Raw genomic sequence first — 17,488 nt, 5'->3', positions numbered from 1 at the left:
GGCCGCCGAATCTGGGGTGTGGAGACCGGAGGCTGGTAGGGAGCGGCTGGCACTATCGGTTGGGGGGCTGTAGTGGGCGGCGGAGGCTGAACAGGGGCCAGGGGCGCTTGTACTGGGGCCTGCGATGCCAGAGCCATTGGCAGGAGCACATCCCTGATGGCGTCCCTGAGGATGACCCCCATCCGAGGAGATTTGATGAGCCTGAGGAACCGTTCAAAGAACCTGTCCTCGCAGGAAAGAGTGGTGGTAGGCGATATTGACGGGGTAGTGAGCGGCTGCTGGAGCCGTTGCGTTCCCTGCCCATATGGCGCAGCAGGAACCTGCCTTGCGTGAAGGAAGGGGTATGCTGTTGGCCACATACCTGGTTGACACCAGTCCTACCTTGACACACGTTCCTCCACCTGCTGCCTTCCTTGGATTGGCATCGGCCGGATGTCTGGATTTTCTGGAATGGAGGCCATTTTGTCAAGCTGCCTTCCACGTGCTTGCGTCGTGTTGCTCGGCTCACTGGGCCCCGTCCCGTCCAGGACTCTTGAGTGTGGATCATCAGGCCTACCCTGTTTCTCAGGCCGAGTACCGGTAGGCATTTCGCCCTCAGCGGATCTGCCGATAGAACTGCGTATAGGCGTGCTCTCGGACATGTGCCGGTACTAGGGTGTAGCCCCTCGGATGAAGACCCGGTAAAAGAACCCTATGGTCTCTCAGCACTATCACCGGGAGGATCCACTGACCCCTCGGCCTGTCAGCCAGTGGCTGATTCAGCCTTGGTACTTGTGCTGGTACCAGGACCTGGGCGGTCCCTCCCACGCGATCGAGTCCTTGGGAAGGAGTCTCACTTGCGGGGTGCACTGGAAAAGAGCGGCCCTACCTTGTGCCTGGATCGATGGTAGACAAAGTCCTTTAGGTCCTTTGGAGGTGATCTATGGAAGGCTCCCTCCACCTGGCTAGTCTGTTCTTCAGAGACCTCAAGGAAAGCGTGTTGCACGCGGTACAAGCTTGCCAACCGTAGTCTGTGCCAAGGCACCGTAGGCAGAGGGCGTGGGGGTGTTTAGTCAGGAAGAGCCTGTCGCAGGATGGACACCTGGTGAACCCTGTAGAAGTCGACATGCGCCGGGGAGGAGCATGACGCCTGAGGAACGAGTACCTCAATGATAAAAAGACAAAAAAAGACAGAAGAGATGAAGTTTCCACACATGGAATTACATGGCCAAAGCCAAACCAAGGAGCACTGGTGAATTCGGCCTGTTCCAGCAAATGCGGAAAAGGGGACTGAGGTGTGACGCTGGAGGGTGGAGTCAGGTCAGCGCATGCTCCCAGGCCCGCGCCCCCACGCGCCTCTAAATTTAAAGGGGAAGGTTTTTTTCTGGTGCAAAAGGTTTTGTCTCCCGTCCCTTGGAAGGGACGCCCATGCAGTATGGAAGAAAGGGGACGGGACGTAAGAGTATGGAACCAAATGCAGAACACCTAGTAGACACGACCAGTAAGCAAGCAGGGAAAATAGGCAAAATTACTTAGAACGTTATTGACAACTATGTCCTATGCTAATTACTAGCAATGAAAATGTGCGCTTGAGAATTAGAAGGTTTGGACTGATAAAATAATATGTATACTGTATGCAAAAAGATTCCCAAAAAATCTAGATAAGTCAGGAAAACTCAAATTTGCTAACATGCACTAGCATCAGAAACTGAATAAAGGAACAGGCATCTAGGCCTCGATCTTTCTAAGTCCATGCATGGTTTGCTCACTGGATTTGCTGCAGCAGTAAGATTCTGTGAAATGCGTACTAAAAAAAATCAAAAAACAAAACAAGAATGCTTATCAAGTTCTACAATATAAGACTTGAGTGTGTACTAATGTCCACTAAGAAAAAGCCTCTTGTACTGGAAACACCACACAATTATGAATATGTACAAATACAAGGAAGTACATGCACTTCAAGGAAAAGCCTGAACAAGCATCAACAATTTCAGATACTATCCTTCAAATCACAGAATTTCTTTCACGTTATCAATCGGAGAGTCCGTCCAACACCCAGCCATTTAATATACTATATAAGCACACACTCAGCCCAGCTGCACAAACAACATGTAATGAATATCTGCAAATCCTAAAGGAACGATGTAAGCCTTTGTTAATAACCCTTTACTTCAACTCTGCTTCACCTCAGGAAAAGCGATAGAAATATGATGCCCAGAGAAATCCCTCATATTCCCAGTGTATCTTTGTGGTAAAATGACCACTAATATTACCTTGTTCTTTAGCGACGCAATGCAATTACACCACATGGATCAATACGATTTTGCATTTGTTGTTACACTTGATTTGATGCCATAACTACTATAGATGGAAAGAACTGTTTTACCTGCAAAAGGGTTGCCATGGCAATGGTAATAATTTGCCTGTGGGATATGTCAACATTTTCTTAACAGGATATGAAATTGACCATTTTGAGTCAAATGGCATTATAATTCGATGTGCTGGTTAAGGTACATAGAAATGGTGTCTGCCATATGAATTTAACCTGAGAAAATTGGAACGGTTGGAGATTGGCCTCAAGGACCTACATAACACTTCAAGCTATGGCTGCAGGCTACGTGGTACATTAGAAACCTTGCGATGTAGTCACATTCTTACGGTAAGAGAATTGTGCCCAAGAAGAAAAATCATGGCCAGCGAATTAGCTCAATGGAGGACAACTACATTGAATGGGAAAGTAACATCTGAAGTGCGAACAAGTATCTCAAGCTTCAGTAATTTTAAAAGACAGGAGCTAGTAAAGAGATCTGAACCACATTTGGCGTTTGTTAGTTTATAACCAAACACCCATAACAAAACGAAATTCATGAATAACAATTGTTGGTGTTTGTTTCAACTAAACAATACAACTGAAACTGCGTTTTAGGCATCTATGTTATTTTCACTTAGAGGGGTAAAGTCTATCTGGTCACCTAGTGACGTATGATACAAAACAGATGATTAACACTAAGACCTTTCAGGCACACACTGATCTGCTTATACTGTGCAGCCTTGGCACATTCATCCAAGTGCACAGTTAAAACTAAGGCATTATGTTACCTGAGGCAAAGTTTGTGTGCCTGTGGCTTCTTACATAAGTTTAAATAAAAATGAATTCACATGTGTTAACTATTCTACAGGGAGCAAACTTCGCGGAGTATAAACACAAACTGTGCCCAATGCAGGTACGAACTTTAGAAATTGTGAGGAAAGAGATGAGAGGGATGACAATATGGGATAATAAGAACAAAAGTAAATATGTCCGATTGCATTTCTGGATAGAGTTTCACAGCTAGGACTGAGTAAAGAGCACATCCTACTGTGCTTTCTGCAGAACCAGCAGGCAACATGCAGGTGCCGTTCTCTTAAAGAACCAATGTATGTGGGATTTGGTTAGCACATTTCTGGTTAAAGGTTAGGAATCTGATAACATTGCTCATTTAACCCAACAGCAGTTCTGATCCATTGAAGAATACTGAATAGGGGAGGGTGAATGCACAGGATTTCGCCTTAAACACCATGCCACGCATAATTTACTCTAATGTACTCTATGATGAATGTGCAAATATCCTTCTAATGTCTCAAGGCAAGCATTCAAGACCAACCGCCCCGTAATGCAAGCCCATGTGTTATCATCGAGTGTACCCCTGCGCCCATGTATCCACAACTCCGTCCTCACAGAAGACACAGAATGCTAAGGTGTATGGGCTTGGGAAATGGCATTGTAGTGGGGAAGTGTGCCCTCGATTCCCCCACCTTATCCCTTGTGGTCATGACTGCCTGTCAGAACATTAGCAAATTATTCTGGAAAGAAGTGTTAGAAAGAATTGACCTAGTATTTGAAACCAATATTCCAATGAAAGCTTCCATTTTCATCCTGGGCAGTGATAAGTTGGTGCATGATAAAGCAAATCAAGCCTGGCTGTACATGGGATGCATGCAGGTGAAAAAGAATGATTCTACGTGCTCGGAATTTAACAAACTATATGAGCATAGAGACCTGCTGACTCTCTCTACTTGTAACTGTAACACGAGAGGTTGAGCGAACCCATCAGGCGAGGGGAGGCAGTCAGACTGGGCTTGTGTGGGAGATTATGCCTGCGGCCATTAGTGCTCTCATCCTTCGGTGTTAGGTTACTTGCCAGCTAGCAGGCGCTATCCGTCTCATCCCTCACAAACTGCCAGCCGGTGACAGGGAGAACAGTTCCGATTAGAAGTCGGTATATGCCTCCCTCTCTCACACGATCGTAATCCAATTTCTCCGAGGAAGGCCGAGTCATTGTTACACCTCAACTGCAGTGTACACTTTGGGAACATACAGCACACTTGAACCATTTCTCGAGAATTCTGTTTTAGTAAATTATTTGTAGTTTACTTTCGTTTCTGTATTTCATTTGAGTTTTACCATCCACAGAATGTTTTTCTTTATTTTAAAAAGTTCCATTTCCTGAAATATACTAATTACATATGTCTTACAACTACTTGAAATTATTTGGCAGACACTACTGTATTTGCTGCACAAACTAAGTATACACAACCGCACCACACTGCAAGGGATGCTAACAAGACTGGCAAAGGATGTGGTATTTTAACCACATAGTACGGTAGTTCCTTTGTGAACTCTGCTCTGTGTGGGATATCTGGGACATGCACAATACATCAACATGCTCTGTAGGGTAGCAGTGTAGCTGCAACGGACTCCACATCAATGACAGATTTGCCAAGCTGGCAGGCTGTTGGCTATTGTCAAGGCCTTCGAATCCCCGTTTGCAGTGTAAGGTAATAGGGTTTCAGGCTTGCGTCCTGCCCACTTTCGGACAGTCACCCCCTCCCTTTCCCATCCACTTCTACGCCTTCAAACATAGGACTGTAACTAAATCATCTCACATGTGGCACAATGAGCCTTTTGCAATACCACTGCCTTTTAAAACTTTCATGACTATTACATCGCAGGTGTCGAGAATGAAACCCAATATACAAACAATGAGGTTAATGGGCCCAAAACATACCAAATTACATTTTGTGACTTAGATACGGCTCGGACAGTATGTCCTTTTTAAAGTTGATTGTTCAAGGCACAGTGAAATACAGCAGGATTTAGACGAATGGGTATATAGACAGGCAGACAGATCAATACAGAGATATAGACATGCAATACATTGCACACAAAAAACTGCTCGCAATGTGCGCTCTCAGTAAACACATTAAGCTTCATATCTTAGAGTGTCTGTTCATTCGGAATTGTTCTTATGTTCTGTCATTTTCTGCATTTCCACAAGGCAGTGGTCGGTTCCTGGCAACCCCCGAGTATATTGGGTAACATAGGCACACGTACAAGCAGGGCCGTTTTAAGCACTTTTGGGGCCCGTGGCACAGACACCTTTGGGACACCCTCCACCGAAACAAAGGAATTAAGGAATCCGAATATCAGGTAGCGCACCCCTCAACATGATCACCACCCAAGGCTTGATATGCTGCCTCGCAGCAATCTAAAAAAGTATGGGTACTCCCTTTCAGTCCCATTTCCCTCTTCATTCTAACTGCAATAAGAATAATAAACAAGTATAATTTCAAAGGCAACATTAGCAGTCCAAGTACTGGAGCTCTAGCATGGGTACAGGACACTTTCCAACAATAGCAGCCATGAACAAGGTATATCGGTCATAGTATAAATGCATGAAAATGTGAGCACAATCCAGAATAGACGGACGACTCAGATTAGCTGCCTCACAGAATGCAAAAGTGCTCAAGCATGGCTAGCAATTGGAAAAGGGAGAAAGCTACACATACCATAGCATACATAGCAGATCAAGATTAGACGTTACCATTCAGGTGTCCATATCCAGACAGACCGGCATTAGAAGAGTATGGTTTTCAAGTAGTGTTGCCATTAGAGAGCAAAGAAACAAGTGGGGGTGTCTTGTGCAAAATATTGATGTTCACTATTATTATAGAGGAAGCAAAACTATAGTCGTTAAAAGCATGAGTGAGGTTTTTCTGAAGATCATGCCCTGAGAATGAAAACACTCTGAAAAATGACAATTTTGAAAGGTTCAGGGACTGGGAATTTTGACAGATTAGGCAATACGAGATTAAATGAGATGAGGATCACACATTGGTTAAGAGGTGATGCTGGGATTTGCTCCCCCACTGCCATTTCTAGAATGTACCATTTTTTTCCCAGTAATTTCTGGAATGTACCAATTTATTTTCCAGTTCAAATAATGAACTAAAATAATTCAATTTTATAGAACTGATTTGTCAAGTACACTAATCACATAACTAAACATTATCATTTTTATTAACAAAATGTTATAGAAGCATATAATGCAAAATGGGAATGAGCCTAGCTTCATTGTCTCCATCATCAAGGGAGGTACCAGCATTCTACCCGATGTGATCGTAAAAGATTTTTTATCTTGGTTTCTCTTCTGTGTTTTAAAGCTTTAAATATGCTCAAACACAGGCTTGTGAAATTGTTATTTATAAACATGCAGATAAACATTTTAATTGTACAAAAAAGCAAAACTCAAATGCCCTACATAAAAAGAAAAATCAGTTAATGGGCTAAACGATGCCATCAGTATGTGGCAACACAAAACGTTTTACATAAAACAGCACAGTAGTGACGGTGATAAACATGATTTGTCCAGGATCACTCAGGATATTAATGCTTTGGTTCCAAACCAAATTGAATTAGGTTACCTTATTCCCTCACAAGACTAGCACTTTATGCTCATCATTAGGGGAGGCTGCCTGTGTTTTACAAGCATCTGTCTACAGAAACTGATTTCTAGTCCTTCACCATGCTGATGCCATGTTTGTTTTTAGAGCAATCACTACCTGAGGAACATCTGATGTGCTACAAAACAAAGTACATTTACATGCAGGTTTATTAACTTCAGACATAGGAAAGGCTGAGTAAGTCGTACTGTTATTTGGTTTTGTAATCTTGCATATGAACACAGTTCTCTGCAAGACTCTGAAGACACGGCGCTATCATCTGAACAATCGCAGCACTCAAATGTATCAATTTGCATTTCAACTTTGGCTATTCCACAAGATAAATATGAGATGCACAGAAAGGTAAGAATGCTACAGGAGTTGTGCCGTAGTGAATGCACAAACTATACATACAACTAAGAGCACAGAAAGCTTCAGGATGAATTAAGCAGAGCAGAATGTACTTGTCAAAAAAGACAGGCAATAGGTTTATCCACAGCAGCATGCCATAAAATATCCTCATGTGTGTGATTTATGTGATGTGAAAAATGGAAACTGACTTATTTAGATAACCCAGCCTTGTGGGGCCCCACTCCAAGTTGGGGGCCTGGGCAAGTGCGTGTTTTTTCTTCCCATAAAGACGTATATGCGTACGTGTTTGCAGGAGAAGATCTATCTGGCTCTGAATTTGATACCTTCTGCAGATTAAGAAACAGGCGCCATGCATCCTTTACAAACCTTTCTTAGAGGGACATTGCCGGTCCCACCCAGCCTTTGGATCACTATAAAACGTATGTTGTTGTAGTCGCTACTTCTTAATGGATATCAATTCAAGTAAAAGAAAATATTTTTATCTTACAGTTCCTTCTCAGATAAAGCCGTAACAATAGTACAGCCCCATTCTGTAGCACTGCCCATCTTGTAGCAAGATCCGTAGATCTCTGTGGAGCTGTGTTCGCTGGAAGCTGGGGAAAGCTCCTATGTGTGGGTTGTTTGTTATTTTTTATTGGGAGCATTTTACTCCTAACTCTTTTATTTGGCGTATTTTCCTGTTTTAAGAAGTAAAAGAGGCTGACACGTCGCTCAACTGTATGAGTATCCGGGTGATTAACAGTACCAACAAATTGTTAACAGACTGAAAACCAAACGGTTCAGCAACACTTAAGTAGATCTTGGGCTATTTTCCACCACCACCGCATGCTCCCAGAATATAATACATACCCAAGTGTAACTGCGACAAACACAGAATCAATCCAGCACTCAGGACTACGGTAATTACAGGCCTGCACGCATCAACACATCAAGCATCAACACATCACGCTTCACACTTCCCTCCATGTCTACCCCACTAACTCATAGCTTGCAACCTTTTGCGTCCGCAGGGAGAGTGAAAACAATAGATTTTATTTTTGCCGATTGAGGGTCCATTGAAGCGTACGGTCATGAAGGATGATTGGTGGTGAGTAAACTGATTACAGGGCAGGTTACACCCACCAAAAGTGTGTGAGTTGAGAAGTATGCCAACTTTCAAACCGCATGTTTCTTGCAAAGACACATACTACAAGGCCGCCAAATTGACAGAGGTGCTATCTTATATTGCAACACAATCATTCATAGAGGTACATGCAAGCACATTTTAAAGCTACATGGCATGCAGTACTTGAGGTGAGAGGTGACTGCCGGCCTGATATACATGTAACCGAGCTTGGTAATGCATCCGTGTCTAGAATGTCCCGGTAACATGTCTTCTTTGCTCAATCCAGGGCATGGTTGACGGGAAACCTCCTGAGGACTTGAGGGATGACAGGGATCAGTGTTAACGTGTATAGAAGTGGAAAGTTCCAGACCACCAGAAATGCATACGCCAGTGCTACTGCCAGGAAAGATTCCTTGGCGCAGAACAGCTGGCACTCCCTGTTGGAAATGGGTGTGGACAGATCCACCCGAGGGCCCCACCTAAAGGGTGAAGATCTACAAAATAACTCACTGACAACTCCCAGTCATGGGAGACCGAACCCTGGCTGCTCAAGACGCCTACTGTCAAGGTGATCTCATTCTGTAACACCCAAAACCAGAGCTGCATTGCCTCTCCGCAAAGGGGAGTGACCGTGCACTACTATGTTGTTCGTCATGATCAAGACTGTTGCTCGCAAGGACAGTCCTCCACTGTGACATATGCATAAAGGTAATTAGCGACAGTCTGATAAGTCCTCAGCTACAACAGGTGTATGTGCAGCTTTGTCTCTGCCATCGGCCACAATCTGCTCACCATCAGCTGGTTCAAGTGTGTGTCCATAACCACAGTCACCTCCTGCCACGGTTACCAAAAAGATTTTCCTGCCTCAAGTTCTCTCTCTCTGTGGGTCCACCACAGAAGGTTCTATGTGACCTTGTTCGGGACCTGAAGTAGGTCTGTCACGCTGCCTGAGAACTGTGACCATTGCCATCTAACGGCCCACTGAAATGACCTCATTCTCAATTCGGGTTTTGGTGCCAGGAAACTGGTGCGCAGGATAAAGCTTTTCCAAAGTCCCTGCCGGACTTGGAGGAAGGGGTAGTTTGTTTTCTTACTTGGTTCTGACAACGGAACTGAAGGCACTGCCTTTGATAAAAACTAAAAGCATTTTTAATCTAAACTCTTCCCATTTTTCCACCGAGGCAGATTTTGATGTTAAATGTACCTGGAATCTGTCAGTGAAGAATCAGTCGAAGAAGAGTGGTGGCGTCTCTTCTTTTTCGATGATGAAGAAGAACGGTGAGAGTCACTTCTGGAGAGTGATCTCTTCAAATGATTTTTAGCCCTCTTTTTGGGTCTCTGCAGATTTTTTGGCTGCGCAGCTGCAATTTTCGGAGGATTTTCTCTTCAAAGTCATAACGGTGGCCGATTTGGATGTCAAGCAACACAAGGCGAGCTACGACCTTCCATCCTTCAAGGCTTTTGGTGTCATTGACTGGCACGAGCCACATTCAATGACTTCATGGTCGGCGCTGAGGCACCAAAGAGAATTTCTGCGAGGATCTTTTATGAACACTGTTGAGTCACAGTACTGACATCCTTTAAACCTGTGGGTTTTGCAGTGGACATTTTGATGAAAGAAAGAATTAAATCTCGACTTAAATTCGAGTGTTCCGAGAAGCATGATGAGCATACAGATAAACAGAACTGAGGTAACGAGTCGCTGTGCAAGCTACTTTTGCTGAAGTCACATCCGGACCCCGAGGGGCCTAGATGCCGATGCTGGATAGCACCCCCCCACACTGCCAAAAACGATATCTAAGATGAGGAATCCGTGGCATGAGACAATCCATTCGAAAGAACAAAATACCAGGAAAGGGGCCAGGGACACTACGCAATGCAACTGTATTGTATTGGCATTCACAAGCCTGATATGAAGTGCAGAGGGTGGCAGTAATAGAAAATGGCAGGCAGCAAAAAAAAAAAGTATAAGTAAGAAGCAGTTATCTATCTTCACTCTTTACATAGCACAACAGCAGAAGCAGGGGTTCCTCCAAAACCATTTCTTCCCTACCTTCACATCAGTCGTCCACAGTCATCTTTATGCCACCTAAAATGATTCTGTGTGGTTGTACCTTTGCATGTGTAATGGAGTAACCCGACACTTGAACTCAGGTGTAGAAATAAGAGGAAATCCAGATGCAGGGAAATCAGATAATCGCAAGCCACCTATGACCATCCAGGCTATGCTTTCCCCCTGCCTCTACACCATTTCCGCGCCGCTTCCTCTCAACTGACAATTTAGCAGCCCTCTACAATGCTGACCTCAACATATCACAATCTATTAGGATCCTAATAGTGACTACCCATATACTCTTCCTAAAGAAGCCTGCTGCCGGCTGTAACTCTGTCCATCTACTAACACACTACTCTACATTTCTATATGTGTTACTCAACAACCTTACCACCTACCTGGGGGCTAACAAACTTGATGACCATTACGTAGTACAGTCTACAAAAAAAAGTCTCTCAACCACACCTCCAACTTCAGTCACTGCCGCCTGTCTTCTATCCTCCTTTTCCTAGATCTCTCCACTTGCAGGGACACTGCTGATGTATCAGTCTCTCCTTCATACTCTCCAGTCTTGCATTCTAGGACAAAACCCTCACTCAAAGCACCTCCTTCCTGGCTGACTACTTTATCGCCATCAATTGGTACACTTGTACTCTACTGCCTCGCCACTTTTAAAAAGGATCATGGCAATCCCTAATTCACTCTATAAAACAAATCTCACTCTCTCTTTTTGCAAATTCATCACATCCTATTGCTTCTCTCATCCTTATGACAATGATATTTGAAGCCTACCTTTCTTACCGTTTCTTCGCCCCAGAGTTATCTCTCATCACCAATTTTATCATTGCACTTATCTCCTCCAAAACAGAAGCAATCTTTTTCTCCCGTATCCAACACAAGTCCCTTTTGCCCTCCCCTATTGCTTTACCCCCAGATCATCCTATCACGTTCTACTAGGAGTGAAACCGAGGCGTCCTCTTTGACAGTGCATCAGCAATGCATTATTATCTATACATCAGCTACCCGATTCAACATTCTCAGCATCAGGTAAATCCATGCTTACTTTAATTCCAACTCAAGTAAAACTCTGACCGCCACTATGGTCCTCAACAAAATAGACTACTGCTCCAGTCTCCTCCTGGGATTTCCACTCTATTACTCTCAACAAAGATTTGACTTTCCCACTCACCCACACTTTAATCCCCCTCTTGCACCCCCAATCCCCTGCTGACATCCTCCTTGCAAGATGGATCTCTATGCACAAATGCTTCCTGTTTAAATTCCCTCCTCTGGACCTTAAATGTTTCACCTGACATTCCATAGCCACCTCGTGATATGCCCACAATGCCATCATCCCTCCATAAGAATGACCAGCTGTGAACGTGTGTGTAAGTATGTTCAATACTGTATGTAACTCTCAGTCCGTGTTATCATCCCCTTTCAATGCTCAAATGTCCTTCCATACCACCACCACACGTTATCATCCATTATACCTTTTCTGCCATTTTTGTAAAGTGCCCAGTAATGGGATTGCCAATATGACTTAATAAGATCTATTTCAGATAGAAGCCCTTAGTTCTAGGTAATAAATACAATTGCATACGTAACAACATTTGATGAGTAATGCTTCTATCTAAATCTACCAACCTACTTGTAGCGGTGGACTACCATATCAAGTAAAATATGATTTGGTCATTGTAAGGAATTATTTACACATTTTACATAATCATTAGAAACACATATTGAAAAGAAGAAGAAAAGTGAATGAATTCTGGAAATAAATTTTGAAATGGATTTTGAGACACTCAATTTAAAACACTAAGATGTATAAAACATATACCAGTGTCATTTAATGGCAGATTTATTTATTTGTACATTTATAGAGCGAACCAAGCCCTGCGGCATCTGGGCGCTTACTTAAGGATATGGTTACAGTTTCTTTTGCTATGGGCGTAGGTGATCGTTGTGCCAGAGAAATTGCAAGATGGTTGGGTTGCACATAGTTTGGCATGGAATTAATACATTGATTGCAAGATTATAACTTTACATGTTAGGTGTGGACGTGGGATACAAACATACCACGGTAATGACATAGAAATTGCAAGTAGTTTGACAGAGTGGGTATGTAAATTGCAAGGTTAATTGCGTGTACAGTTTAACAGTGGTTAAACATACATATGTGATAGAGGGTCTGTTTTTACGCTTATGTCACAAACGTACACTAATGTCACATCACATAACTTACACAGAATAGGCTGGGGCAACCCAATACGGGTTTTCTTCAGCATCCTTGGCATGACGTAAAATGGCCTCACGAGGATTGCTGTCATCAGTCTTATCCAGGGCAATGTTCTTTACGATAAAAGAGGACAAGGTACCACCATGTGTCCCAACTCGGCCACCGCGACCTGTAAAATAAATAAACCATCATATTGTGATTTTAAATTGACAAACCACAGAGATAGTTCATGATATATATCTGTCTAAGGTGGAAAAATGAATATCACTCAACATATGCCATACTTAATTCCCCACCTTAAACTATCAGCAAATGTTTCTGAAATTGAGACTAAATATACTGCCAATAAGAGAGGTCTTGAATAAAAGAAGACTAGATGAGAACCAGGGGCCATTCTACAGACACTGTAAGGTCAAGGACATAATTGAATCCTCCAAACATCTGATGGTATAATGTCTGGCCCTGAGACTGCTAAGAGACAAATACTCAGGGGCCTTTGCCACCCAGTTTAAAACGCTAACAACAGATGTGTGGTGGGACATGTTTTTAATTGGAAAAAAAACATCCTTGATATTTGTGGAGGAGGCTTTGACGATGTAATTTATATAAGAGAAGAGGCCTTTTGGTTGTTGAGCTGGGATGATGAGGTGTTGACGGAATAACGACTGATGATGTAAAGTAAATGATGAATGAATGAATGAATGAATATGCTGAGCTATTGATAACCAAAGAAAGTGAGGCCTGATGATCTCTGGTTTTTGATTTTACTGACTGAGGCGTGGACAAGGCAAATAGGTTACCATGAAATGATGCAAGGTATAGTTTGGAAGATCCAATGAGGGATCGAGGAAATAAGGGTACACTGATGAAATGACTTGATTTCACGTAGTTGGGTATTGATGATGAATGGAGGCAGTGATGAAGTGGTGTATTGTATAGAATAATGTGTTCTTATATGAAAGGTTTGTAATAAACCAGTCATAATAAAAATACAAAAAACTGAAATGGGCCCCCCTGGGGAATGAATCCCTGAAGACAAGGACTAGTTACACCACTGGCTCTGGGGACACATGATTGGAGGAAATGCCTGTGGACAAGAGAGCTGGGCGCTGGCCAGGGTGTCCTAGCAACCAGAAAAGGGTATACAAAGACCGCCTAGACTGGGGAGAACAACTACCTGAGAGTGTGCCAGACAGAGGCCCACGGACCACAACCAAGCGACTGGACTAAATCCCACTGCTCACCTAACAGGCTCCAAGAGGCCTGGAGGGCATCACCTCGAATAGCCAAAGCCATTCAGGAAATTGCAGTTAATCTTTAGAATATTGTTAGATGGGTTGGGGGCAAATTGGTCTGAAGTCTTTGTGGGGAAGGGTAGGAAGAGACAATACATAGGAAGAGCTGAGACTGGCCTGCAAGCCACAACACTAAGGCAGGATACGCCAACCGGGATGCAGGACATATGCAACGCAAATGTAAAGGTTCTGACGTGGAACTTCAGGGGATTGAACAGCTACTTCAAGCGGAATAAGATACAGTTACTGAGGGGGCGGGTTTCCATAGCACTGCTCCAGGAGACGCCTGAACCAGGATAGGCAGGGGACGATGCTAAGAAGGTGGTCATGGAAGGGATACAGCGCTACGTACTCCACTTACACTAGATGGGTACTCTAATGGGTCTCGGACGACATGATGGTGCAGAAGGCGAGGGAGGGTGGTTTCCTTTTAGTAAGAAAGTGCTCAAAGGGAAGACCAGCATGCATTATAAATACGTATATGCCAAATGTGGAACCGGCTACATTCTTTGAAGACAAACTGGGGATCCTGACATGCTATAGGGATGCGCTAGGGATCTGAGGAGGGGACTTTACTGCACTGTCGAGAGGTCGGACAAGGGAGATACACGGCCCTTGAGAGCAACACAGACACTCCAGAAGATGGTGATAACATTGGGTCTTACATAACTGTGGCAGACCCATAAAAGGGTTATCCTTCTACTCGCCACCACACAGGATTGACACAAGAACTGGCTTCTTGTTTATGGAGGAGGAGCGCGCAAAGTAGATTGTAGAATCAAAATCTGTGGGCAGGATACTTTCCGATCATGCGTCAATGACTACTACACTATTGTGCCGGGGGGGCCCAGGGCAGTGATACCCACTTGGACACTGAGGGAAGAGGCAGTGATGGACCGGGCATACAGAGGAGACCTGGGGGAGGTGGTGGACAGATACATTACAGAAAAGGAACACAGTGCCTCGGTCTAGGGAAAGGTATACCACCCCACCCTTCTCGCACACAGGTGTTGCTGGTTTTGCTCGATTCTTCTACTGGAAGAAGAATCCTCCCCTCGCACTTCCCTCCTCCAGCCTACTTATGCAGGAGTTTATCCTGATACATTCTGGTTTCACCATCACCGTCTTGTGGTCAATGCTGGATTTGACTTTTATCGACTTCACTGATTCACGGTGCATCACCCTTTCTGAACTCTCATGGTGGACTTCCTTTGCATCTTGTACTTATGGTGGCTCTGAATCATGCTGTTCCCATCTTCATCTTGTATCCTGGCTTGCAACATTATGTGTTACTACTGACTTCTGCAATTGTATTTGCTCTCCCCTCTTGCTTCTTCACTCTTTTTGACTGCTTACTTTCTGTTTTCTTCTCCTCTCCTTTTTCCTATCTCCTCCCCTTACTTTCTTCTATGGACTTACTCTATCAGAATTGTCCCTGGACCTAGTATGATAGCAACCTCGTCTGTCTCCTCCCCTTTACCCCCCAGCACTATCTGAAATGTCGTCAGGCCTAGTATGATAATCGTTTGTTTTGTTCCTCCCCTCCATTTCTGCACCCCTCTCCCTCAACTTGTTTTTCTTCGGCTCTACCAGAAATGTTGTCAGGCCTAGTACAGTAGTCGTCTGTCTGTTTCCATTTCCCTGACTTCCCAGTAGAATCACTTAAAATGCAGGTTTGCTGGACAAGTGAATCGGTACACCGTTGTATTCTTATTGCGGAGGTTGTGTCTTGCAACTTTCACCACTCTTTATAATAATGCACCTGCTTTTTGGGAGCTTTTGACCCATACCAAAATGGAGGGTTCGTATGACCTTCGTGCACTGCGCATGCGTGCCATCTCCATGGCTACCAACAAAACTTGCCTTACAGCGTACGACTCATAGATTTTTGGATTTCGTCCCTGTCAAGGACAATCTGTGCAGGTAAGCGCTATGCACTTTGTTACTTACCCTGCTGAATAGGCCCTATTATATACACAATATCCCCATTTATTCAGGACGTCACTGGGGTAATCCATGCAGTGAAGACGTATAATTAGGTCTGTGGCCGTACACAGACATAGATAACATTCGCCTCCCTTGGAGTGAATACACTGTATTTATCCAGCGTCGGTTACTTCTTAACCTGGACACATACCCCTAACAGTCGACCACATGAGATACCTGCCTTTTGGACACACTTTCTGTACTGTCATATTAGGTTTTTATGATACTGTGCGTTCTGTTCCCACAGTGTCACACGAAATCCATGTGCATTTCCATTAATCGTCTTCCACATATGCCCCTGGGGAACACGATTTGGTCCAGAGGTGGCGAGTACAATTTCTTCTACTTGTGTAAACATACATAAACTTGTTTTCTTCTGAGTGCATGTTTCTACTGAAACTGTGATCAAATTAATTACCTTATTCTTAATGACAAACCTGTGGTTTTATTCCATAAGGGTCTGTACTAAATGGCACACTGAGGTTAAGGAAAAGATTAGTAGTTGATACTTGAGTATTAGAACTTACTGTTGTTATTCTCACATCAGAGTCAACACGGTTGCTTAGACAATACTAATTAGAACACTTACCTGTTATCCTTTCAGGATAAACACACACCTTTGGAACATTTATCTCAATTGCCCTGAGGATGAACTTATAGTTCGAAACGCTTTGGCATCGGTTGTCTTAACAACGATTTGAGTTTATTTGGACACTCTATTGGCTGAACCTAAGAATATTGTATGAACACTTGTTACAAGAAATCCTGCAGCATTAATGCATGTATTATACGTTACTAATGTACACAGCTCTAGGGGGATTGATACTTGCATTAAGACACAATTTGGATGCTTGCTTCTTGTTGTTTCTGAAAATAGTCTTGATTTGTTAGAAAAACTTGTTGGTTTTGTTTTGCTATTAATTTATGAATGTATTTTCTGTTAAGAACTTAGGTGGCACCATTATTTTGTTGCCCCAATGTAATTTGCATTAAATATATGCTTCTCTGAATTAATCACAAATCTGCAGCTGCTTGAATCATATGGATTTTCTTGCAGTTGCACAAATGAATGAATTACTGCGTAAGACATGAAAGTGTGGTATGCGTGTAATAGAAAAGTTTAATGAAAAGTTGAAATTGTATTCTTTAAAACTCACAACAGGGCACTGCCCTCACAGGAGTGCAGAATAGTTTCCCTGCCGGCAACAACGGGTCATTTTTGCAGTTTGTGGTACTTGATGGAGTCTCTTACGGCCTAGAGACTTTTACAACCAACATCCTTGCACCTGAAACTTTAGTACTCATTTGTACCTTTTGTACCTAGAGACCTAAGCTGCTACTCGCTGATGACGCCCAACAAGGCTGAAACATGTCTGGGGATGCTTGTGGTCTCGTGCAAAAGGGATGTGACCTAGCAGTTCGGGCTGGACTCCCCCTTTGGGGGTGGGACCAAGCCTGATTTGTGTATGGACTTTCTCCGTTTGTAATGGCTTGGCAGGCAAAGAACGATGGTCTGGAGAGTTGCCCAGACCAATGCCAGAGGTTAAGATTTATTCTAAATCTTCCAACCATCACCACTTTTGTTATGCTTCGTGACTGTATGAAGTGAAGACCAGGTTGCGGCAAGGCAGATGTCCCTGACCGGTACTCCTCTTTGCAGCGCCGTAGAGGTAGAAACCCCTCTGGTGGAATGGGCC

General features: G+C 43.6%; 1 protein-coding gene across 3 annotated transcripts in view; it reads right to left on the bottom strand.

Annotated features, from left to right (window-relative positions):
• The window catches only part of WDR70 (WD repeat domain 70), a 2,341,596-nt gene that overhangs the window by 83,149 nt on the left and 2,240,959 nt on the right, over positions 1 to 17,488 (bottom strand). For all 3 annotated transcript variants that reach the window (XM_069627151.1, XM_069627149.1, XM_069627150.1), the window contains exon 16: positions 12,517 to 12,679. In XM_069627151.1, the coding sequence (XP_069483252.1) occupies positions 12,517 to 12,679 (163 nt within the window). The remainder of the gene's footprint in view (positions 1 to 12,516; positions 12,680 to 17,488) is intronic.

Source organism: Ambystoma mexicanum, chromosome 6p, assembly GCF_040938575.1.
Source record: "Ambystoma mexicanum isolate Mex_15411 chromosome 6p, UKY_AmexF1_1, whole genome shotgun sequence".
Lineage (NCBI taxonomy): Eukaryota > Metazoa > Chordata > Amphibia > Caudata > Ambystomatidae > Ambystoma > Ambystoma mexicanum.
This window is presented reverse-complemented; position numbering and strand designations above follow the sequence as displayed.